Source organism: Aedes aegypti, chromosome 1, assembly GCF_002204515.2.
Source record: "Aedes aegypti strain LVP_AGWG chromosome 1, AaegL5.0 Primary Assembly, whole genome shotgun sequence".
NCBI classification, from domain to species: domain Eukaryota; kingdom Metazoa; phylum Arthropoda; class Insecta; order Diptera; family Culicidae; genus Aedes; species Aedes aegypti.
In genome coordinates this window covers 171499462-171525567 of record NC_035107.1, presented here as the reverse complement: position 1 = coordinate 171525567, position 26106 = coordinate 171499462, and the positions used below count along the sequence as shown (strand labels likewise).

General features: G+C 37.4%; 2 protein-coding genes across 2 annotated transcripts; one reads left to right on the top strand and one right to left on the bottom strand.

Annotated features, from left to right (window-relative positions):
• Positions 1–3531: 3531 nt before the first annotated feature.
• Positions 3532–5333, top strand: LOC5570640 (alpha-amylase A). Its single transcript, XM_001653234.2, has one exon. It carries the CDS (start codon positions 3564–3566, stop codon positions 5061–5063), a length of 1500 nt encoding a protein of 499 aa, XP_001653284.2. The 5' UTR covers positions 3532–3563; the 3' UTR covers positions 5064–5333.
• Positions 5334–12119: 6786 nt separating this feature from the next.
• LOC5570644 (alpha-amylase A) lies at positions 12120–14483 on the bottom strand. The gene is made up of 2 exons (XM_001653233.2): positions 12757–14483; positions 12120–12690 (listed from the first exon to the last, which is right to left on the bottom strand). Exons 1-2 carry the CDS (start codon positions 14230–14232, stop codon positions 12679–12681), a joined length of 1488 nt encoding a protein of 495 aa, XP_001653283.2. The 5' UTR covers positions 14233–14483; the 3' UTR covers positions 12120–12678.
• Positions 14484–26106: the final 11623 nt, after the last annotated feature.

The window sequence follows — 26106 nt, the reverse complement described above, 5'->3', positions numbered from 1 at the left end:
ATACCTATAGTTCTCTCGTCTTTCAAAGGAATTGCATTTAACGGTTCATCCATCAAGTCGATACATTTTTCTGCCAAATGTTTCGGCATTCGAAAAAGTTTCTCAAAATTGCCATCCGAAATTTCAAAAGGATTGCTAAAATTTTTGAAAACCGACGGTGTTGAATTGATTGCAGTTTTTCTTGTCATGCATACCATCTTTTTTAGCGAAATAATTAGCATCCATTGTAAATATTGAGTCTGAAATTGACACTAAACCCAACCGATATCACCCATATCGCAAACCCAATGGAACCATATTGTAATGCACAAATGTGACCTAGATTGCGAGCAAGGATGCAACAAGATCCATTGTGCATTGGAGCCAAGAGCGGAGCGACGGCTCCATGCAGTGTTGTTAAATATCACGAATATCACGTGACTTTGACAATTGAATATTGCACAAATCATCCTACTCCGTGGAAAAAGTCATCGGAAAATGTTTTTCCCGGTGACCTTTTCCAAATTACTTGCAGATGCGGTATTTCGCATCGGAGGGTGCTATAAGCATTTTAAATTTTTCAAAATTTTGACATTTAACAGCACTGGCTCCATGTATATTGCAGCGGCTATTGCAGTGGTGAATATCGCAGCCGATGATAAGAGAACGATCCGAATCTCAGTGGACCGTAAAAAGATCATCGCCTGAAGGTATCCGTCGAGGTTGGATGATGACCAATAGGATAGGTAGAGTTCAAATGTAATCCAACAACCCACCTATCGTGTGTGGAGGCTGGGCGCGGGAATTTTTAACTTGTTTACATTGTGTTAGGATTAAGATAAATAAACACCCGGAATACTGCAGCAAGGGAATTTGCAGTGAAAGTTCTCTCCCCTGAAACCCACCATCCATCGAGTGTTGGAGAACCATCAATGGAATAAGGCTATCGAAGGCGAGGAGGTAAATCGGTTCCCCAACATATTGAATGAAATTTATAATCTAACATGCTTCACGTCATCAAAACATTTCTTTTTTCATTTTCTTCCGCAAAAATCTCAATGAGATTTATATTTTCTTATTCTTTCCGAAGTGTCAACATATTTCGTGACAATGGTGTAAGCAATCGCAAAAAAAAAATAAATTTAAAAAATCTCTTGCAAAACGTCCTTCTATTTTCAAAACTTTTTTGCTCGATACACGGTAGCTGATACGTTATTTTCCTTGAACTTTCTTTTCTTCCTAACTTATATTTGTGAATCTTACCAGAGAAAATTTTGATTAACCCATCTAATAGTGAAGATATCTTTCGAGTATAGAGAAAAATAAAAATAATAATATGGTAAAACTTCAACAACCTTTTTTGGTGTTTTATTCAAGTTAAATAAAAAAAAAAGTCAATTATTATACAAACTCCTGTTAAAATAAACTTCTTCTTATTATTATTTCTGGCTTTTACGACTGCTTCGCAACACAGCTTAGTGTTCTTACGAGCACTTCTACAGTTATTTACAAAGAGCGTTTTTTACGATTAACCCTGTTTGCTTGTGTATATCATTTGGAAGGCTCACAGTCGGCCCAGATAGGCGGCAAACGTGCAGCTATTCAGCAAGACCATGTTGAGGGTCGTGAGTTCGACCGTCTTTTCACAGTGGAATTTCCCTCTTCTTCACAGGACATAGGGTATCTTCTTACCAGCTATCTGAGCCCTCATTGTTGGTAAGTTGATATCAATTTATCAAACGTCATTTGACCATATCCATTGTTCGATACATACGGTACAAATATATTTACAAACACAACGAGAAGCCTCTGAGGCCAAAAATTAAGTACTAACTCTTGAAAGCTATTTTATTTTCAAATTACCGTAAACCGGAGGAACATTGATCGGAATGACTATCCTCATAAAAAGTTTGAATCAACATTTTTCTTCGAAACACATTCGATGTATGAATGGTTATTCTCTTTTTATCATGAGCTTTTAGAATATTAATTTACTGTAAAACATAAAACACATATTAAACTCAAGCATAAATTTTTCAAATTTTCGAAACAATTATTTCCTCGACACTTTCGAAGGAGTTTTGCAAATGATATAAGAAGGGAAAATACTGTTTATACTAAACATGACATTGAAAAAGCAGATTCTATTGCTAAAATTGTTAGAAGTATGTTGAATTCAACTAATTTTATAAATAAATTGAAATAATGCGGTATTTTCTTAGGACATTGCCTACCTTTAGGTGTATTCCACAGTTCAAGGTGTTTTCAGCTCTTTAATAACTCAAAAAGTAAATGACTTTTGAGAACATGGCTGAAATCGGCGATATAGCTTTTTTTTAACATGCTTAAAACTTTTTGAAAACCAAAATAACTAACTACACAACTGATGGGTGCCAGTACTTGTTATATACCATATAAAACTTCCTACATTTGGATTTGAAGAAATAAAAAAAAAAAGATCAATGCTACCCCGGGTAACGGTATTTTAAAATTAAAAACACCATGGATCATGGAAGACGCCTAAAGGAAGGCAATTGTCTAAGAAATTTCAAAACATTTCATAGTAATTCGTCAATTCTGCAGATTTTAAAATACTTGCGAAAATGTTGGCAACAGAATCGTTTTCGGTGAAACCATATTTAGTGAAAGTGCTTAGTTTATTTGCAAAACTAATGAGAGATATGAATCATTGTCCATGGAAACCATTATTGTTTACATAAATTGAAAATAATACGCGTGAAAAAACCTCAATTTAAAAAAAGCTTTTGTATATAAAACAGATAATGATTTTTGTTACATTTAGCGACAATTTTCAAAACCACTATTTTGGAAGGAAGCTATGGATTCAAAAAGTTCATGGTAGTAATCATAATCTGTTAATATTGAAAAGTGACATTCTAAAGGTATTTCTTGAAGATGGTATCCAAGAAGGACTACCACCGTTAACTAAATTTCAATACTACCAACGAGTCCAGTGTAAATTCAAAGGCATGGTTCCAAACAACGATAACAAATGAAAACATTTTTTTTTTTCAAAACTAGCACTGTTTTATTGATTTAGGTAGTATTCAAGTTTCCGACAGCTGAAACAATTTGTGTATTTAAACACAGCACGAAGTGTAATGCGTTGCTCTACTTACACCGATCACACTATTATGGATCACCTAGTCACGATTAACAGCCACTCATTATCACATGAAATTCAGATGGAAATGACCCATCATACTGGGTGACCCGTAGAAGTGTGACTACAGTAGCTCATAATGTAACTTATTGGATTAAACAAACCAGAGATTCTGTAAAAACGCTTATGTTTTGCTTTCCCCTTTGCGTGAAATACGTTTGGAACAAAATTGAGCGGAGTAGATGATAACAGTGAAACTTGATACATCTAGAGTTCGTCAGAAAAAAAATCTACCTATCGAATGGAGGATGATAAAGATTGACGAAACGCATCCCAAGAAATTGATAAGAAAGGTGATCAATCATCAATCATCGATGAATCAACATATGTACTGCACGGCTAGTGGAAGAAAAATTGATCATATGTATAATTCCAGGTTAGCCTGAAGCAATCGTCCAGAATGCAGACAGCACTTGCAGTTGCCCTGTTGATTAGTAACGTTTTAGTTGCTTATAGTCAGTTTGACCCCCACTGGTGGCCAGGTCGTAGTGGAATAGTACAACTGTTTGAATGGAAATGGAACGACATCGCAGATGAGTGTGAACGTTTTTTGGCTCCGATGGGCTTTGGAGGAGTTCAAATTTCACCAGCTACGGAAAATGCTTTGATATTTACTCCGTTTCGTCCTTGGTGGGAGCGATATCAACCTGTGTCATATTATTTGAATACTCGTTCCGGCAATGAAGCAGAATTCGCTTTGATGGTGCGTCGATGCAATGCTGTTGGCGTAAGGATTTATGCGGATGTTGTTTTAAATCATATGGCTGTCAATACTCTGTATGGTGGAGGAGCTGGATCATTAGCAGATGCTAATACCCTTGCTTATCCTGCAGTTCCATACAACTCATCGGATTTCAATACGGATTGCCAAATCAACGAGCAAAGTAATCCCATTGAGCTGAGAGATTGCCGTGTATATGGTTTACCAGATTTGAATCAACGTTCAGAATGGGTTCGAGACAGAATAGTGAACCTGTTAAACAAATTCATTGTCTACGGAGTGGCGGGATTTCATGTAGATGCCGTGAAGCATATGTGGTCAGGTGACCTGCAAGTGATTTACAGTCGACTTGCCAATCTTGCGCAAGACCATGGATTTTCAGCAAATACTAGGCCTTTTATTATTCAAGATGTTGTTGACATAAGTGACGATGGCGTTTCAAAGTTCGAGTACACATCCCTTGGAACAATAACTGAGTACCGATTCTCGGAAACAATCGGATCCATCTTCGGTGGACAACAACGTCTAGCTTCATTGATTAATTGGGGTCAACCTTGGGGATTCCCTTCATCTGAGAGAACGCTTGTGTTTGTTGATAACCAAGTAAATCAAAGAAATCACGGTGCAGGAAACAGGCATGTCCTAACCTATAAAGATGGGAAACATTACGTCATGGCTGTGGCTTTCATGTTAGCGCATCCATACGGTATTCCTCGGATCATGAGCTCATATGCCTTCAATAATGACGATCATGGCCCTCCAGCTGATGCCAATGGGAACATCATATCCCCGACAATCACCTCAGATGGCATGTGTAGTAATAATTGGATATGTGAACATCGTTTAAATCCAATTGCGAATATGATAGGATTCAGAAATGCTATCGCTGGAACGGGTATTACACATTGGGTGGACAACGGAGCGAATCAGATGGCTTTTTGTCGAGGCAATCGAGGATTTATCATGTTCAACCTTGAGGGTACTGATTTCGATCAAACTATGCAAACGTGTCTACCTGCGGGGATCTACTGTGATGTAATCACCGGAAAGGTTGGAGAAGGTGGTATTTGTACGGGATACTCAATTGAGGTTGATGAGAATGGCTTGGCCAGAATTTACGTTTCTGCCTTTGGAGCGTATAATGTATTGGCAATTCATGTTAATTCTAGAATCCAGTAGAAAATCAAGCGGATTGCAATAAGAGTAGGTGTTGATTTGCATTGCTGGACAATTTGAGAGCCGAACATACGCCTTTTGAAAGGTGTTTTCGGACTTTTCCGGGCAATTCGAATCAACACGGTAAGTGGAAGATGTATCCGAGCATGCAGATAATTAAAAATTGATATATTTTTCAAATCCACAATACGTTGTCGATAAGCTGTGTTAAAAAGGTAATATTAAATTGACTACGGTAGAGACATCTACGATACTTATTTAGATTATTTAAAAGACACATTTTATTCTCCATAACATATCACAGCCTTTCATTGCTAATACATGGATATTGTAGGCATATGGAACGGTGGCAGACCTGTACACTCGCCTGAAAAGTGAAGCGATGAAAGTCGGCTTGGTGATAAATGCGTCCGGAAGGGTGCGTTGGGCAGGGCATGTTTCAACCCTGATCTCGTGGAATCCGGATGGTACAAGAAGGCGGGGAGCACTGCGAGCGAGGTGGCTTAATCAGGTGTAACAATATCTGGAGAGCGTGTGTGTGTTTGTACAATTCATCGCCCACTGAACCGGCAGTGCTTTTATGGAAGAAACTTATGTCCAACTATTTATTGAATTTTATTCATAGTTGCAAATAAATTTAGCCCTGGAAATGGAAGGTTGATAGCTCTTTAGTTCAAACAGCGACCCATTTCAAGGATGCCTGTTCATACACGTACATCCTGAGGTCGTTGTCGAATACAATAAGCCCCGCATTAGGCCATTCCTAATATCAAACGGATATCTGAAATGCGTTAATACTTCCTCAATCAAAGTTTGAAGCTTTGATCTAGGCACGTATTTAGTTTTATAGTCAACCAAATAAAAATGGAAATCTCTCACCAAAATTCTGCGGTCTTCAATTTTGAACCATATACTCGTTCCGTCTATTGGGCCTTTGCCGTTTCTTGTTTGGCCGAATTGAGAAAAACGCGAAACAGACGCTGGAAGACACATTTATCAACAAAAATACCACATAACTCGAACGAAACCACTTGAACAGCTGAGCTTGATTAAGGGGACACGGGAGACCGTGTTATTTTCCCTATCTTTCGTCTCACTCTAACAATTATCATCAAAACTATGTGGAAGCAAATCTCGAGTTTTAATGAACCGATGAAGCTGAAAATTTATCGGGTTGTGCACTACATATATAGAATCATAGTGATACATTTTCGCATCGATATATGGAGTGGTTCTTGGGATTTGCTTCTTGAAATGGATAGGGTGATTATGATGACGTCCCGTGCGGCCTTAAACATTTCCACATTCACATGTGTTGTTGTTATCTTTCAACGGCCAGGTTCAATAGGATGACAAAGCAACGCCATCAACGAAACGCCGCCGTTTTCTGTGAATGGGAATCACCACAAGTTGGCGCCGCACTCTGTAGCAATATCTGGAGAGCGTGTGCTAAAATTGAAGTTGGAGGGACACAGCCATGGACCGAGTAAATTGACGTTACATCGTTTTAAAGCTTGAAAGCAATTTGAGACAGCACTGTAACTAAACAGTGTGCATCGTACCTTCGTTCTGTGCGTACACGAATTCTCTCTGCTCTTGGAAGTTTTTTAAAAACTACCGAAAGCAATAAAATAGTACTTTTCAGTGCTACTAAAGCAGTACTTTTCAGTACTATTTTTTCTACTACTGATCCCTTTACGATCCTTGTTTGGACCCGTGCCTTCGATTTTTCGTTGAACCCGTTGGCGAAAGCTAGCGGTGGTAATCCTTCTTGGACACCGTCTTGGGAATACACCTTTTAGGAGGTCTCGTCTTCTTTCGTTTATTCACTAACCGCAACTACAAACAAAAGGAAAGGAAGGGTGAATCTCTGAATTCACAACTTCCTTCCAAAAAAGTGGGATTTAAAATTGTCACTAAACGTGGCAAGAATAGAAGAAATGACGTTTCTCCGAAATGCGAAGTTTTTTCCAAGGGTGAAATGCATCAGAAACGCATCATCAGATAACGGCAGTTATCCTGAATGGTAACTCTCCGTACTGAGCACGTTGCGATAGTAAACAGGGGTATACCACAATAGATCAATTAATGGTCGCAGTGGTTCAAATCCCAACAAAAAAAAAAAAAAAAAAAAAAAAAAAGGGTGAAATGAATAATGTTGATAATTGCATCGAAATGAGCAATCGGTTCGATGCTCTAGACAAATTTTCCGAACACCAAATTGAAGCAGTCTCAAACCCAGGCTCTTTGATTGAAGTGAGGTAGCAAAGAGTGCCACCTATCGTGGTCAGTTGTTCCAAATTTGGGGGATATAGACAGGAGATCTTGCACTCCATTAGGGGAAATTCCAAATTCCAAATCGCAAAGAAAGGAAACTGTCGCGTTTTGCTGGAAACTCTTAAAGATCGCGAACTTCTTCTCAAACATCTTGAAGAGAAGAAGCACAAATGTTTTACTAATGACGACAAAACTGAATATTTGTTCAAAGTCGTCTCGAAAGGTCTCTCAAGTGACTTTAAGTCACATGAAGAGATCAAAAATGGAATAAATGATTTACCCCAGTCCAAGTAATCAACCCAATCTGGCATTGTTCGGAAAGAGAACCCAATCTGGCATTGGCGAAAGAGAACCCAATCTGGCATTGTTCGGAAAGGGCTTTCTCAAGAATATTATTTAGTACACTTTTACAAAAAAGATCTCAATGATATTAAAGTTTTAGAAAAAGCTAGCCTTATGTTCGATGTCCGTGTGACATGGGAACATTTCCAGAAACCTGGAGGAAATTACCAGCAATCACTGAAGTGAAGGAATACCACCAAATTTATATGCTCGAATTGCGGGGGCAATCATAAGTACAATTTTCGGGCTTGCCTTCGCGTAAGCAAGTCGTCAAAGCTCGTGCCAGGCACATGAACAACCCGACTAACGGTCGTTTCCGGAATTTGCCTGCACAGAAAGAAAGATCCATGTGAATTTCAGCGTAAAATCATACACATAAAGGGAATGCCAAATTTGACTCAAATTTACATGACACATCGTGTAATATAATATCTACATCATGTGAATTTATGCGTTAATGGTTAGAGCCCATGCTAGATTACACCATATATAGCGGAAACTTACATGATGTAATTGTAAATTTACACGATGTGACGTGTTAATTTGCGACATACCGTCGTTGGGGGTGAGAATGGGTCAAAAAGGGATATGTACGATTTATTTATTGAATAACTATCGCAATTCAACTCCAATAAACTTCAAATGTGGTGTGTTTGAACATTAACAAATGTTCAAAAAATTATAGAAAAAATACTTACCCACAGCGGCACCACAAGTGAATAAAAAATGACCCAATCTCACCCCATAGAGGGGGTGACATTGGGTCACTGTAATTAAAATAATGATTAAAATATGATTGCAAAACCATACACAAGTAAAAAACATTGATAAAATATGATGCAAACAAGACGTAAAGATATCTAAGATGTTTTACAAGTATTATAATCCCACCTTAAAGAACGATTATGCCAAAAGTTGAAGAGCTATGAGAAAAAAATATGTAAATCCAACATTTGTAGTCAAGTTTATATACATTTTCTTGTTTTTTCCCCCAAATTGTCTCCAAAGTCTCATCCCCATTGCCATAAAGCCTATTCAGTTTCCCCAAAGGTGTACTGAAACAGTGATTATTTTAAACCTTCACAAATAGTTAAATTTCGGTGTGGCATTCCATGATCAATACATTTCAGGCAGATGTTGACGTCATAATCCCGGTATTTCAGCGATCCAACTCATTTGTACTTCCGTGAGATGATTCTATAATAAAAAAAACACTGATAAATAATTAAATTAAAACAAAATCCATTTGATAAAATTTTACGATGTTGCTGCGCACGAAACATAGTTTCTGGTTTAAGAAGTTGTCAGAATGCGTTGCTTTGTTATTCAATGCACGGAATACTCAAGTAGACTTGATTAATGTTTCAGAGATACTGTATTTAGAAAGAATAAACACATCTTGATGAAAAAAGGGAACACCCGATGCCGTAAAATGTCAAAAAAAGTGGACTTGCAATTTCATTTACTATCGTTCTTACTTGACCCAATCTCACCCCCATTTTTGATGTTTTAGAAACCGTACCGAAAAAAAATAAATTTTTGTGGAAAAATCAAATAGAATCCGGAAATTACGTATGAAGTGTAATGAAAAGACTTTCAACCTTCTACTAATATAACGATAGAGGTTAAAGTACATGCGTGCTACTTTGCACAGAAGAAATTTAATGTTGTAAATTTTATCTAGTTTCAACATACAAGTTTACCGATATAGTAAACAAAAACTACTATTTCTACAAATGTATATTGTGATGAAATACGTGCAATTATATGTTCCCTAACATATTAATTATAAATTTTAGTAATATTAGCGTTATTGGCTGAAATATTTCATAAATCATATTTTTCCGTTTTGACCCAATCTCACCCCCTAGACCCATTGTCACCCCCATCGACGGTATCTGGCATTCCCTTCATGTGCATGATTGTACGCTGAAATTTACATGGATTTTTTTTCTGTGTGGTAGAGTATCGAACAATGCTCATTTTTCAGTTAAGGATCGCTTGATCAAGAATCACACCCATCAGGAAGATCATAATCATGCTCATTCACAAACTAATTTTAATCCGTCGGGTAGCCGTTCGAATCTTTTAATTTTGAATGTATCTAACCACTGAAAATCCTTTACCGAATGGAAATGAAAAAAAAAACTCTGCCGCCACAGGTAACACCTACTCCGCCTCTTCGTCTACCGAAAACTCTAACAGAATATCATCAAATGTACCCACTACAAGTGATATAACTGCCCCTGATTTTAATTTTCTAACTGAACAATTGAATATAATGATTGATGCAATGTTCAAAGCCACCACTATGACTGAAGCAGTCCAATTTGGTATAAAATTTACTTATCAAATTGTTGTTGGATAACGTTTTTCTAATGGATCTAATAAATAATAATTTCCTCTTCGTTTTGGCATTACGTCCTCCTGGGACAGAGCCTGCTTCTCAGCTTTTCTTATGAGCACTTCCACAGTTATTAACTGAGAGCATTATTTGCCAAAGTTGCCATTTTTCGCATTCGTATATCGTGTGGCACGTACGATTATACTCTATGCCCAGGGAAGTCAGGGATATTTCCATTTCGAAAAGATCCTGGACCGACCGGGAATTGAACCCAGACACCTTCAGCATGGCTTTGCTTTGTAGCCGCGGACTCTAACCACTCGGCTAAGGAAGGAATTTATATATTTTAAATTAGAATGCTCGTTCCTTGAATGGTAAAGAGGACGAGCTGTTTAATTTTCTTACAGCTAATAACGTGCATATAGCATTTGTTACTGAAACATATTTAAAACCTGAATCCAAATTTAAAAATGATCCCAACTTTTTTGTTTATCTTAATGATCAACTAGTGTAATATGTTGTTAACAAAATGTTGATAAAATCTTAAATTTGTTTTACCAAATTAGGATGATAGTGTTGTGTAACACAGAACACCTAGAAATAAGAAATGAATGTAATTTTTGGAATGATACTAATAAAAAAATTAAAAAAAACTGTTTAGTTAGTAATTTTGATGTTGACACCACAGTGTGTAATAAAATATCATTTTGGGAGAAATAACAAAATATCCAAATAGAAATATTTTTTAACTACGAATGTTTAGAAAAAGGTTTGTTTCTAAAAACTTCTACGTTAAGAAAAAAATCGAAACATGGCGGAATATAGTACAATACAATATGAAATGATGTATTTGTTTATTTTCAAAATATAATATCAAAATTGCCAAATACCAAACAGTGCTTCCTCAAATTGTTTTTGAACAACTTTCTAGGTTGGGATCATGAGCTAGAATCTACTGGAATATGACCAAATTACATGCACACTAGCGCCACGTAGCGGCAAAATTGCTTGCTAAACAGAGCTGTCTCAAATTGCTTTTAAGTTTCTGAACAACTTTGCCGAAGACACAAACTTTCTAGGTAGTCAGGATCATGAGCTAGAGTCTACTGGAATTTGACCATATTTTATGCACACTTACGCCACGTTGCGGCTAAATTGCACATTGAAAATTTCACCAAATTAACGCCATAAAGCTGCTGAACAAATTGGCCTAAAACCACAACTTTGCAGAAAGCAAGGATTCCGAGATATTACTCATAAATATTATTGTTCTTGGGTGATGCTAAACTTGTTGGGGGATGCTGCAATATTCAACTGGGGTGTTGCAACACTAGGTTATGCGACTCCATACTTATGGTGGGTAGTGTATCTCACTTTCTGACAGGAACTGAGAAAATTGGTGGTTCCATGTTTGAACAAGTTCAATAACTCCCTACCCACTTTAGTTTATACTGGAGAACGAAATGTTGGTTTATCGTTAGTTTCCATGCCTTTTTATTCAAAGATAAATGGACCAAACAGCGCTCCATTAGTCACCACCAGCAAGCAAACAATTTGAATGATTTTCAACGCGAACGGTTGTCAGATTCTCCAGTCTTGTGCACTTGAAAATTCAAAGTTTGGCTTTGTTTTATAATCACCTTAATGTCCAATGCCCTTGCTATCGAACGACTATGTTCCAAATGTTCTACCACCAACCAAAAGCACAGGTCAAAAACGCTGGCCACGTTTGTTGTCTATGGAGTTTTGATTGCAAAGAATTTCACTCAACCATTAACATTTGCTGCGTATTAGATTTGTAAGAAAATTTTATCTGATCCATTCCGTGACACTACACCGAAAAAAATGTTTTAGAACAGCTCAGCAGTTTTTACATTATCTTTTTCAATGATAATTCAAAAGAATAGTTTGACAAGAAAACCGAATTGCCCATATTTGTATGGAACAGCGTACTTTCAATTCACGTGACTTACAACACTGATATTTTTAGAATTCAGCTCAGTAATCTTGTAGCTACGCTTCATCCGTTGTTTTCACTGTTGTTAATTGAATAACTAAGCTCCACCAATGATTATGATGTTAAACAAAAGGCACCATTCAGCAATAGTTACATAATTTATTCACTTAATAGCTATTATTAATTAGAGGCACTACCACGTAAGTATTGCCGATCGCAACTTACGAGCATTTATGATGAGCTTCTGTTTGTGACGAGATCCGTGTCTGGACATCAACCGCGTTGCCTTTTCCCAGTATTTCCAAGAACGTATCACTTGCCTGAGTCGCTTTGGTGCATTTCCATTTACATTTACGACCAGCAATTTGTGTAGAGTCCACTTGGGACGCGCAAATACAGCACCACGGACCGTAATAAAGAACCATAATATGCTCCTATTAAGCATTGTTTGCCTATCCTGCATAAGCCAGTTGAGGATTGACGGTAACGGTACTATTGCGAGCATTGAATGTATTGCTGGAGGTAGGATCGCTTCTTAACGACGTAATAAAGCTAAAATCTGATTCCTTTTAAGTGATTTATCGAGTCTGCAGAAAATTGAAGATAATCGAATGTGGGAAACCAGCATGGTTTTGAAAAATAATGTAAGATTCGTTTAATTTGCATGTAGAATGTGCATATTGTACGGTGTCACGGCATTATATCTTTGCCTGAAAAGAGATCATGAAAATGGAGCATGAATTTATTGCCAAGGCTTCAACTCAAACAAAACTTACGTTTATGTGTATCGCGAGTACACCATCTTCAGCAGTAACTGGAATATGGATTTTTGCATAACCGGATGAATTAACAGCAATTCTTTTGCCTGTGCAGGTTCCATTCACTATGCTTCCAGAGATAACATCACAATAAGTTCCATTTGGAAGACATGTCTGCGTCTCGCGATTAAAGTCGTAGGTATCCAAGTTGAATGCAATAAATCCTTTCCCTCCACGGCAGAATGATATCTGCTGGTTTCCGTTATCCCACCAATCATTTATCTGAGTACCAGCGACTGCATTCCGAAAACCTATCATGTTGTAAATCTGTCGCCAACGGTGTTCGCAAATCCATCCATTCCCACAACTACCATCTACGTTAATTGATGGTGATATAATGTTCCCTTGTTCATCCTGGGGAGGTCCCTGATCTGAGGAATCAAATGCAAATGAACTCATTATACGTGGTATTCCATAAGGATGGCCCAACATAAATGCGTTTGCCATCTTATAATGTTTTGAGCTTTTGTATGTAAGAACATTGCTTCCTCCAGGACCATGGCCTCTTTGGTTATCGTGATTGTCAACAAATACAAGCGCCACTTCGGAAGGCATAAATCCCCAAGCTGGTCCCCATCCGCTTAACCACTTCAATTTGTTGTTTCCGTGAAATGCGCGACCAATCTCCACTGAGTATCGAAACTCAGTGACGACTCCTAGATCAGTGTACTCATCACGTGAAATCGCTTCCCCTCCCAGGTCGATTACCTCTTGGGAAATGAACGGTCGAGCACCAGATGGAAAACCATGACTAGAGTTGAGATTCTTGACTTTTCCATAAATCACTTTTAAGTCAGCTGGCCACATATGTTTGACTGCATCCACTCTAAATCCTGCAACTCCATAATCCACTAAACTATTCATCAAGTCCACAATTCTATCTTGTACCCATTGAATTGTTTGATTCAGATCCGGTAGTCCAACTAGCTGACAATTTCTTACTTGCATAGCGTCGTTGTAATCATTGATAGAACAAGGCTCATGAAAATCGTCACATCCATAGGGAACAGCTGGATATTGCTTCGCATCTGAGTTTCCGGTGGAACCTTCTGTTCCTCCAGAGACAGTCGTTGCAGCCATGTGATTAATAACCAAATCAACATATATTCTCACTCCTACAGCATTGCATCGACGCACCATATCAGCAAACTGTTGTTCTGCTCCCGAACGAGTCTCTAATTTGTAAGAAATTGGCTGGTATCGCTCCCACCATGGTCGATTGGGATCCTTTACGATCGAGTTTTCTGTAGGGGGTGACACTTGAACTCCTGCATAACCTTTGGGTGCCAAAAATCTTTCGCACTCTTCTGCGATGTCTTTCCATTTCCACTCGAAAAGGTGCACTATTCCACTACGATTACTCCACTGATGTGTGTCAAATTGCGCACGCACTAGTGTCACAATGCTCAGTAAAAAGCAAGCTGATAGTTTCATTTCACAAATGTAGTAGCCACTTTCATTTGCTCGACCAGATAGTCAAGCATCCACTAACGGAATCCTTTGCGAAGCATTCTGAAATATTTGCTTTATAAGTAGTATAGGTTATCGGTTTCTCTCGCTATGACTCATGTGACACAATGGGTTAAGCCAGCGACAAGGTGAAAGTATCATCATTCTACATGATATAGCTGAGATCACTGCACTAACCAGAGTGTCCAACGAAGTACTTCCGTCAACTGGAAGCTTGTCTGCGCAAATCTTGCTCATGAATAGTTGGCACTCTTTGAAGCGGAACATTATGTGTACAATTGATTTGTTTGTTTGTTATTGTTGGGATTGTGATAGAGGAGCATTATCAGCTCACTCGTTTCAGTTACATGTGTTGTTTGAATTGAAGTCACCTCACTATTTTGAATGGCACGTGGTACAGATGATTATATTTACTGAAGATGGCTTCAAATTGGGGTACATCTACCAATTAGTTCGCTGACGAAAGACTGTGCACTTGTGACATTTCAAATGCTTCAAATAATCATGCTGTTCTTGAAGTCTGTAGCCTGTGAGAACATACATTACATCATTTCATTACACTGCTGAACGCTTCTTGTCTCAAACACCAAAATAAAACTTCCTCAATTAACATAAAAAAAAATTACATGATTTAGAGTTGCTAAATCCATTGTCGTTCACAAAACTATAATAGCAAGTCCAGATTTTTAGATTTCGACATGTTTATCAGCTTGTTGGCGTATACAACTTTGGCGAACTGTAGCCAAAAATTGTGACGTGCTGAAGCATTTCTGAAAGCGGAATCAGATACAGAAAAACATGATTTGATCCTTGAGATACGCAACAATGTAAGCACTGTTACGATGCTGTGGGCGTTCAACAAAGTTATGTCAGATATTAAACGAGAATAACTCAAATAATACCCGATAATTTTTGCGCATATTGATCAGAAATGTTTGAAATAATTTGTTGAATGCAAGAAATTTGTTCCGCACAACGTTTGCATTTGCGGGATGCTAACTCCTACAAACCTTAAAATCATCATTACCATCCGAAACTTCCAAGTGCCTGCAGATTTTTTCGAGCGGAGTCCACGTTTCATGCCTGTAGATGACCACCTGTAGATGGGGCTTTCCTTAGCCGTATGCTTAGAGTCCGCAGCTACAAAGCAAAGCCATGCTGAAGGTCTTCTTCTTCTTGGCGTTACGTCCTCACTGGGACAAAGCCTGCTTCTCAGCTTAGTGTTCTTATGAGCACTTCCACAGTTATTAACTGAGAGCTTTCTTTGCCAAAGTTGCCATTTTCGCATTCGTATATCGAGTGGCAAGTACAATTATACCCTATGCCCAGGGAAGTCAAGGAAATTTCCATTACGAAAAGATCTTGGACCGACCGGGAATCGAACCCACTTCACCTGCAATCGATAGTTAGGATGCCGGTACTTGTTTTTAAAATATAAATCATAACCCTTTGAAACAGCATGCATAAATATTCAAGTTTTCTTCGAAAAAAAAACATCAAAGTTATCCCGTTTTACGATATATAGTCGTTATCGGTGGGTGCCAGTACAGTAGCGACCCGATTGTATCATCCCCTTTATAAATTTTAGGCTGAGAAAATGAGGAACCTGACAAAATCGGGTCATAGTTTTTGTTTCTGTTTTTCAAATTTTGACGTGTTAATATTTGCTTATGAACCGCGTTAACAACTCAGATAGACTGTTAAGGGGATGAGGGACATGGGGGAGACAAGCGGCCCTCACAATTTCATTATCAAATTTTGTGCCGAAACGATCTTTATACAGGGTGATTACTATTTCCTGTCAGTAAATTAAGTTTAAAAGAAGGGTGTTTGAATTTTATATATCAGTGCATATCCAGTTTTGGACATCTATAACATTTGATTAGATAACATATTTATTTTTTACTTCATTCTCCAGCCACATGCGTTGTTCCAGAAGCATTACAGTTTACTACAGTTAACACGCACGTTATTCAGAAGCATATATTTTAACCTTTCGGTTGTCGCGCGGTTTTTTGTAAAGCGAGTAGTCGCGCGTTGTACTTTGTACAACACCCTTGGTTTTTCATGCTAAACATGAAATACCTCGCGATCCAGATTCAAAATAGAAAAACCAATTTCGGCAAAGTTTAAAGTAGTTCAAAGTATATGTATTTAGGCCTTGAAATTGTAAATTTACTAAAATAATGATAGTCCTTGAGCTACTGAACATTTTTCTCGAAGATGTCATATTTCTTAATGGTCAAGATCCTGAGATATTCGAAAAACAAAAGTTTCATACCCACTAGCGCCGCCTGATGCCAAAATCGCGAAGACGTGAATCCTAAGTGGTCTGGCTCCTGAAATGTCTTCAATACAAAAGATTCATGTTCACTAGCGCCACCTGCTGGTGGCATACCGTTTTGATTCATATTACGGACACTTAAGCCCTTAGTGAAGTATAACCCAGCATAGAGCATACAAAATCAATCATTCTGTATTATTCCTTAGCTTTATCGAGCGTCAGAAACCCTTAACTTTCGAATGGTGGGTAAAGAATACGCTTCCGCAACTTGAACAATTTTAAATAAATCAAAATGTGTGGCCTTTTCATGATTCTTATTCCGGACGTTTTCTCACTTTTACCTCATATTCCGGGCACTTTGATTCAAATTCCGGACAGCTCATTACAATCATTGATAGAACAGTCGAATCATAAATTGAAATCGTCAATCCACTTAAAAGACGTCTAAGGTAGATGGGCATTATAAATTTGCATAGATATTAATGGAAAAAGCTTATTAAATCGAGAGTCGAAAGTGAGAACTCTTGAATGGCAAAAATTTCGTGTGAAATGTTTCCCATACAAAGTAGAGTGTCCGGAATTTGAAGCTGTCCGTAATATGAATCAAAACGGTACTTTTGAATCAACTTGCTCAAACAATAATTGCCCTTAAGTTACTGAACTTTGTCGGAAGCGACATATTTCTAAGTGGTCAGGTTCTTAAGATATCTGCACAACAAAAGTAAAAGTTTCATGCACACTAGTGCCACCTAGCAGTCAAATTTCGAACTAAATCAGTTAGATAGCGCTCCACCTTTAGAACAAATTTACTTAAGACCAGTGTTGATAGACTCACACTCAAAATCTCAATCAATACGCTCTCCCGTGAGAGCAAACTCATTAGAGATCTGCTTCGCAAATCTCACGCTTGAGATTTCGATGCAAAATCAACTCAATCAACTCAAACCGTAAAAAATGATTCAGTCGCAAAACCCGGCAAAAACTCGTGAAACCCGAATGTTGTTGTTAACGTTAGAAAGGATTAACATAATTTGACCAGACTAACAAGAAATTATTGCCATGTGTGAGTAAACTGTGGATATACGAGACAATGAGTTAAAAAGGTGAGCCAACTCATCCATGATTTTTTGACTGCTGAGATGCATGATTGACAACTCACGCATGAAAAATCTCAAGCGTGAGTTGTGAGAAATTGAGTTTTTCACAACACTGCTTAAGACCCCAGGTTTCGAACTTGTTTGGATTTCTAGATATTTCGATTTACAATTGTAGTCTACTTGAATCGTATATAGTGCGTTCTTTATTATGCGGCTTCTATGTACATTTGTTGATTTACCGAATTATGAAGGGTATTTTGCCGCCCGGGTCAGAAAGAATTGGCCACTTATCCAGGAAACACGGAACCTAAAACTAAAACTAAAACTGGGTGGCCAATATTACCCTATATTACTGAAAACATGTCAACTGAGTTCTGTTCGAATTTTTGAAAAGCTTGATGTATCGCATGAGTGGTGAATGAATTGACTACTTATCCGGGAATTCCGGAACATGTCACGGAACGACTAGGTGGCGAACGCTGCTTTTGATATTTGAAGATATTTCTGATTAATTCGATATGGAATTCAAATGTTAATGTATTGCACAGCTCAGCTCAACCAAATATTTGAATTGGCCACTTCTCCGTGAATCCCGGAACCTGTTACGGAACCAATAGGTGGCCTCTGTTGCCTTAAATAATTGAAGGCATCTCCAACAAATTCTGCATGAAATTTTGAAAAGTTTGATAGGTCGCGTGGTATGGTTCTATTAAATGATTGAGTTGGTCACTTTTTTTTCAGGACCTCCAAGGAAACCCGAGAATCAGCCATGGTAAAACATGTGGACAATATTGCCATACTTAGGCAAATCTTGGATCAATTTATTATAAAATTCTACAAAATTTGATGTGCCGCGCAGGTTGGTTCTACCAAAAACACAAATTGACCACTAATCCGGATGCCGTGGAAACCGTTCATCAGCTTCCGGAATTGGCTCCTTGTCCACTTGGAAACCAGTAGTGTGCAACCGGTTCAATGGATACCATCCTTTGTCCAACAATTCACAACAAATGCATTTTGCTCTTACAAATGCTCTTTCAGAAATGGCCAAACCTTGGTCCCTTCGGCACCGGTTCTGAGCAGCCAATTCCAGACAAACCGAGATTTGTATCTAGATTCACAACATATAAGCCTAGACGATAATTTTAAGTGTAAAAAATTTTTTTTTTTTTAAGGCACTCCGTGCTTGTGGCCACTACTGTGCCGGACTCAGTTGATCTTGTAGCTTCTTTACGGATACAGATCTATTTTCAACTTATCTATATTTACATCTAGTTTCACTCTCTCCTACTCTTTTACTCTCACACCGAGCAGGTAGGAGAGAGCTCTGCTATTAGTGAGGCTAGCTGCCTGCGAAGAGGGTCAGTTTGTCTCAGTCACCATCTGATACTGACGGAGGATGGATGTGCTCCTCAAAGCAAAGTCCTCCGTGAGGCGTCTTCTGGTGGCTGGACGGGTTTTTTTTGTGGAGGGACTGGGAATCGAACCCATGACCTTCAGCTTATTAAGCGAAAGCGTAGCCTCAAGGCTACAGACCCCCCTAAAAAATATATCTGGTTAAAAAACGGCTGCGAAATTTGTAGGTCAAATCCGGGTCAATATGACCCGAACACCTTAAACGTAACTTTTTTCCCAGCCCTCCAGAATTGTCCTACATTTTTTTTCAAACGTGAAATTCTTATTTTCCACGAAAGATTTAAAGTCACCAAATTTCAAAGCAATATGAAATAACAAACAAGAGTTGTGGCGCTTCGAAAGTGCGTTTCGGGTCATATTTACCCAAACACCGTAGGAAGGTTAAGTTTGGTAATATTTTTTTCTTCAATCAAACCATTCATTTTTAAACACAGTCAGTGCCGTAGCGTGCGGTTGGCCAGGTTGGCACCCGCCAAGGGCGCCAGCCATTGGGGGGCGCCAAAATGCGTAAAGTATTTTGTTAATTTTGAAAGGCATTTAATAAATAAGGTCCTAAAACAAATTTCCAACAAATTTTTTTTAACATAATAATGGAAAATTAGAACAATTCCTGAATCGCTTTCAAATACTTTTCAGTATTTTGGACGATTCCCATACATTTATTTCAAATTTTAACATGATGGTTACTTGCTAAATCTCTAATGGTTTTTAATAGCCATTAAAACTGGTTTGAGCAAAAATCAAGTTTGTGGTATTTATTTGGAGGTTCTATTGGAAATAAAAAAAAATATTCAAATAAACTTGATAAGAATTAAACAGTCTTTTTGAAAGCCTAAGAGCATCTTGAACAGGGTTCTCAGAGTACGGTAGATCATTATAACAGATAATCTTGAACAGGCCTTTCATTACAGCTCACAGTGATTTATCTCCATACAAATGGTATGGAAAGTCTTGAAATGGAGATCCCTTACTATGAATGACCAGATAATTGCCGTCTGAAACTATTTATCTTCATCGCATGATAGACTCTTCTTTGATCATATCATCATGATCATCATATCTGTCAAGTTATATGACGCATCAGCCAAGCAACAACAAAACATGATACAAAGACGTTCAACTTATTTGCATTAGAATTTTTCAAATGATTTGTAAATGTTGTTTCAACATTTAAACAAGAATGTTCATTGGATCCATTTAAACATTTTGGCCATACAGATTTGTAGCACCTAAATTCTTCAACCAACCGAAAACCGAAAATTATAGTGTATAGTTTAAGCGGAGCATGTATTCGAGTGTGTGCTCACATTTGAAAATTTAGTCGAAGTTGATTATAATTCCCCATACATTTCACTAGGGAGCACAAACACAAGAATTTTGATAACGTTCTTTGAGGAAATGTAAAAAAAATCAGTTTTTATTTAAACTTCAAAAAATTCTGGGTTTGAATTTAAAAGAGAAATACAAAAATACTTTCAGAATTGTTAGTGAAAGTTATTTTTAACTTTTCCCCGGCTTGACATCACTGTGCAGCTGGGCAGAGTATTCAAAAATTTCTACACGTGGGAGGAACTCTTACAGAATTCTGAACAACATTTTCAGAGAATTTCGTGTCAGTGATAAGCAAACATGAGTTAAAAAGATTGAATTTATTTTTTCCCTAGTATGAACATAGTCCACGCTGACTGACTAAAGTTTTTTTTTTAATTTTTGATTCGCTGAAGATGATTTAGCATTAATAAATTTTAGATCACATTAAAAACCATTTCTGAAATTCAACCAAGAAAGGGAAGTGTTGGAGATTCTAGAACAGTTGTAATTTTCTTTAAGTAAATTACTAACACGAGTATCACAGAAACAAGGCTATTAAGTAAGGGATGCTTATAAATTCGTTGCAAATTCCAAGAACTTTTAATTAACTAATAAAACAAATTCATACTTTTGCATGTCACTATTTAGGAATTAAATTTCTAAATGGTATAACGAAACACATATTATCTTATTATTTCTTCTGATTCCACTAAAAAATTGATAAAAAGTTTTTTATTGCATTTTATTCTAAGAATTTGACGAATTTGCTTCCACTCATTGGAAGACTCTTGCGAAAACAACTAAAAAAATGTTTTCTTAAGGTGATTATAGAACGAAGCCACACCTCAAATTTTCAAGAGCACAAGACTTGAGACCCAAACAGCGCTCCGCGTTAAAAATCTATCCCATTGGTTACCACCAGGAAGCAAGCAAGGTGATTGGTTTTCTATGCGATCTGTTGTCAGATACTCTCGTCTTGTGCACTTGAAAATTCAAAGTTTGGCTTCGTTTTATAATCACCTTAAGGAGTTGTTAGGCAAAACCATTACAAAATATTCAGAAGCCTTTGCATTTTTTAACAAATGAAAATATAATTAACAATGTCAAGAAATAAAAAAAAATGTATTTAAGAAATTAAAAATAAAAACTATTGATTTTAAGAAGAGTTTCTTCAATGCTATGCTTAATTGTTTCCGCAAAAGTGCCTCATGAACAGTAGATTTCTTACAAATTTCTTCAAAACATATTTTATAAAATCTAACACAGTTTTCAAGAAGAACTGTGTTGTACACGTTTCATCGATATTTACTAATTATATTAATGAACTCTAAATTAGTGAATGCTTGAGTCGTAATTTAATATATGCATTCATTTAAGAGTTTTCCTAGTATTTTAAAAAGGATCTTTTTGGAAATTGTCTAGTATCCCAAGCAAAAACTACAATATATGCATATAAACGGTATACGTTAAGCTAGCAATACTGTATAACTACAATTAAAGTTTATTTAAAGTGGAAGAGGGCATACAGAAAAAGGGCCCTCCACAGGCATTTTTGTGTTATATTTTATAAAATTTACTCGACCTTTGTGAAGCCTTTTGACACCTTAAAGTAGCTATACAGTAGATGCTAGCTTTATGTACACCATATAAATGCATGGATAATAGCTTGAGCCGCATGGTTACTTGGGATGTTCAACGAAAACTTCAATCACATACAAAGTTGCATCATAGGGGCGCCCAACGGGAGGTTTGCCAAGGGCGCTGTGAGGCCACGCTACGGCTCTGAACACAGTTCGCATAAAGCCGCATCACATAACGAACTAGAAGTATCATGTGAGGTGGGCTATAACTGCCAGAACCGATTAAAACAATTGCTACCGACCTTACTCATCTATCTTGGCTACCCAAAGACAAATTGTACAGTATGGCCCGTAAAAAATGCGAAAATCGTCAAAGCATGTTTTATTATAATTTTTAAATGGAAAATGCAAACGAAACATAAATGACATTCATTATTTGTATTGTTTAATCAATTTAGACTCTGTTTTTCACTTTGGACATGATTTTTTTTCGTTCACTTTCACCTTACTAAAGGGGAAATGGAAGCATACCTCTAAATATTATCATGCAGTCGTCGAGTTCAATATCTTTGTAATGAAAGCTTCTAAAATATCAGCGTTGGGGTGAGATTCTTCACAGGCCTTTTCTCCAGCAGTCGCCCATATCAAATTATAGAATGGATTCATACCTGGAGCAATGGAGACTTAAAACTATTTTAGAAAAAAACGGCTCATTCTGGAGAGCCGTGGTTGAACTTGTATATAAGTGTGATAAGCTGCTCTGTTTTACTCAAAACCTATGAGCTAGTTTTGATATAAGTTGCCTCTAACCGAAGGTACAAATCTGTAAAAATCCGTTATAGACCTCTGTATCTATTTTTTATTTATTTTTAATAAAAAAAGGCATATTAATCCCATAAGACGCAAATGCCCCCAAAACTATGACCCTTGCAAAATATTCCATTGCGACCATGGAAAACGCGTTCTCTAAAAACCCCTCCTTTCTCTGATACCAAACATACTAATATTTTAACATTAAAGAGTAATTTTCGAAGGTGGAAAGTTTGTCGCCAGAGTATATGACAATCAGACGTTGTTTCTAACTTTGATTGGACAAAACTTTTAAACTTCTTTGCTAAATTACATTTTTAAGGGTAGTAGGAAAAATATGACAAAAATTGTTCTAGATAGCAAAGTTATGTCAAAATATACTACAGTAATTAGAAATTACATTCACTCACAAAAACAATACAAATATGGCTCACGGATGCTAAATTCACGTTCGAACAATTTTTGCATTTTTTCTGGGCCATACTGTAAATTATGCCTTTCTTCTAACGTACCCAAGCAGCCTACAATCGACTCTCTATTAGCTTGTATTGTACAGTGCCATGAACTCTAAATCAACATGTGAAGCTTGTTGAAATATTTAAGCAAACACTTTTCCTAAAGAAACGAAGTTCAGACGACTTTCGCAGAGCATGATTAAATCTTCAACCTTGAATATTCAATCGATCACATTCCATGCGCTTTCGAAGCCCTACATGTTTCAATGACCATAATCTTTTGCAATCTCACAGACCTAGTTTCACCTCATATTTAATCGTGGTCGTCATCGCGAATTTCCTAACGTCTTAGTCAATGCACTATCTTCTGTGACTTTGAAGCCTGATTCAGCGAATAGCAATAAAAAATATGTCCAATATTAAAAAGCTGCACACAACCATTGGATCGCATGGGCACATTACTGGAATCCGCGCGCAACATGTCATCTTCAATTGGCCATAACCAAGTGCAATCAATTGCCTGCAGCCGTAGATCTGGATGTGGATAAGACAGAGGAAAAAGCGCTTCCCCTCTGCCCTCCTGTTAGCGGAGGGAGTAAAAGCATCCACCTTATTGTGTACCACCAGCTGTTTTCAATCGAGCGACTGCTGAAGGAAAGAACTGCCAAGTCAGCAGGCATTTGTCGATATAAACCAGTTGACAGGTTACTTTATGCTAATTTTCAGCCTCTCACCCCTGTAATCGACGACCGGGCATCAGGCATGATTTCATTATCCATTTACTTTGAAAAATGATTATAAATTTTCCATTCTTTTGCAGATTATCTTGTATCACGGAGAAAGCGTTCGACCGACATTCAAATTTGACAGTTGATTTAAGCTTAAGAGTTTAATACATGGAGGATTCATTGATGGCTAGTTGGCAGTAGTAGGAGCTCTCTCTAGCCGAGAGCTTAGAGTCCGCGGCTACAAAGCAAATCCATGCTGAAGGTGTCTGGGTTCCATTCCCGGTCGGTCCAGAATCGTTTCGTAGAGGAAATTTGCTCGAATTCCCTGGACATAGAGTATCATCGTACTTGCCACACGTTATACGAATGCGAAAATGGCAATTTTAGAAATCTCTCAGTTAATAACTGAAGAAGTGCTTAGAACAACACTAAGGGGTCGTCCATTAACCACGGGGTCTTTTTTCTGGATTATCAGACCCCCTTACCCCTCATGGACTGTAGTGCATACAGTAGAGATGGTCGGGTCTCGGGTTTTCAAACTCAAAACCCGACCCAAACCCGAACCCGATGGGTTCGGGTCGGGTTCGGGTTTGAAAATTTGAAATTATTCGGGTTGGGTTTGGAGGCTACAAAAATATCGGGTACGGGTCGGGTTCGGGATTGAAAAAAATTGGGTTGAGTCAGGTTTGGGTTGGGTTTGGTGAGAATTTTGAACAGTGGCAACCTGAAAGCATCTCTATGCATCAGATACGATTAATTTACCGTAATCCGGGGTATCATTGATCAGCGGGGTAACATTGATCGGAATGATCCATCTCGAAAAAGGTTCGTGTCGCCATTTATTGAAGGAGCATTTTCAAACCATGAATGGTGCTTCTCTTTCTTATATTCATAAACTAATGAAAGTGAATATTTTTGCGCAAATTGCGTTTACCTTATGCGTAAATTTGTCAACTTTTCGAACATTCACTTCTCACATAACTTCTGCAAACGATACGAGCAAGGAAAATGTGATTCTTACTAAATATGGCATCGCCGAAAACGATACCGATGTCAAAACTTTCATAAGTACCGTAAACCGGGGGCAAATTGATCACTAGGGCGAATTTGATCAGGTCGGTACCGAAAAACATTTCCTCTCAAGGATGCTGAAGGGTTCGTTGGCACCAAACACATTCCATGTTTACAAGTTTATAGGTGCCTAATGATGATTTGGAACTATTTCATTTAAATAAGTGTCAGTTTTGCATATAAATATTCACACTTTTTGAAAGTGTAAGCAATACAGTTGGAAATGTCGATGCTAAACAATCCACTGGTGCCATGCGTATATGTCAACTATAAGTGTTTAAAATGTTGTGTAAACTTTAGTATGAACTGCTAAACTCATTTTTGATATCATACAGTATAAAAAGTATAGTGTTTTGCTCATAAAATCATTTATTCTCAAATAATGTGCTTATTTCAAGGGAAATTGCCTACATTTAGGCGTATTAGGCAGATTTTCAAAGTTTGATTTTGCAATAATATGATCAAATACTAGAGTTGTAAGATTTTTGACATCATATTCTGATTCAGGAGACCCAAATTTAGTAGATAGGGAAATTTTTTACTCTTAAACCTGCTTTTTTATATGGTGATCAATTTCGCCCCAGTGCGTGATTCTAATTTTTTGATATTAAAACTATTTTTATAATATGTTAAATGTTATTTCATGAAAAATCGATTACATGAACAGATAAAGATCAATGGAGTACTGGTTTTGCCGAAATTTATTTGACAATAATTGAATTCCGAAGGACAACACAGCAAAAAGTTATAAAATAGTGATCAATTTGCTCCCGGATTACGGTATGCACAATTAGGCAACATTAACGAATTACTGTTGAGAATATAGAATTCCCTTTGGAAATTGCCTACTTTTAGGCGTATTCCGTGGTTCGAAGGGTTTTTAATTTTAAAATAACTCAAAGAGTAAATGACTTGTAAGCGTTTGGCCTTCAGGTGCCATGATTTAAGTAAGCAACGACATTTTCAATACTACCGAACATTGTTTACATTGGTGATCAATGTTACCCCATATCAGCTAAATCAAAAATTCACTTAAAACATTTTTTTAAACATGCTGAAATCTTTCAACAAACAAAATGCACTATA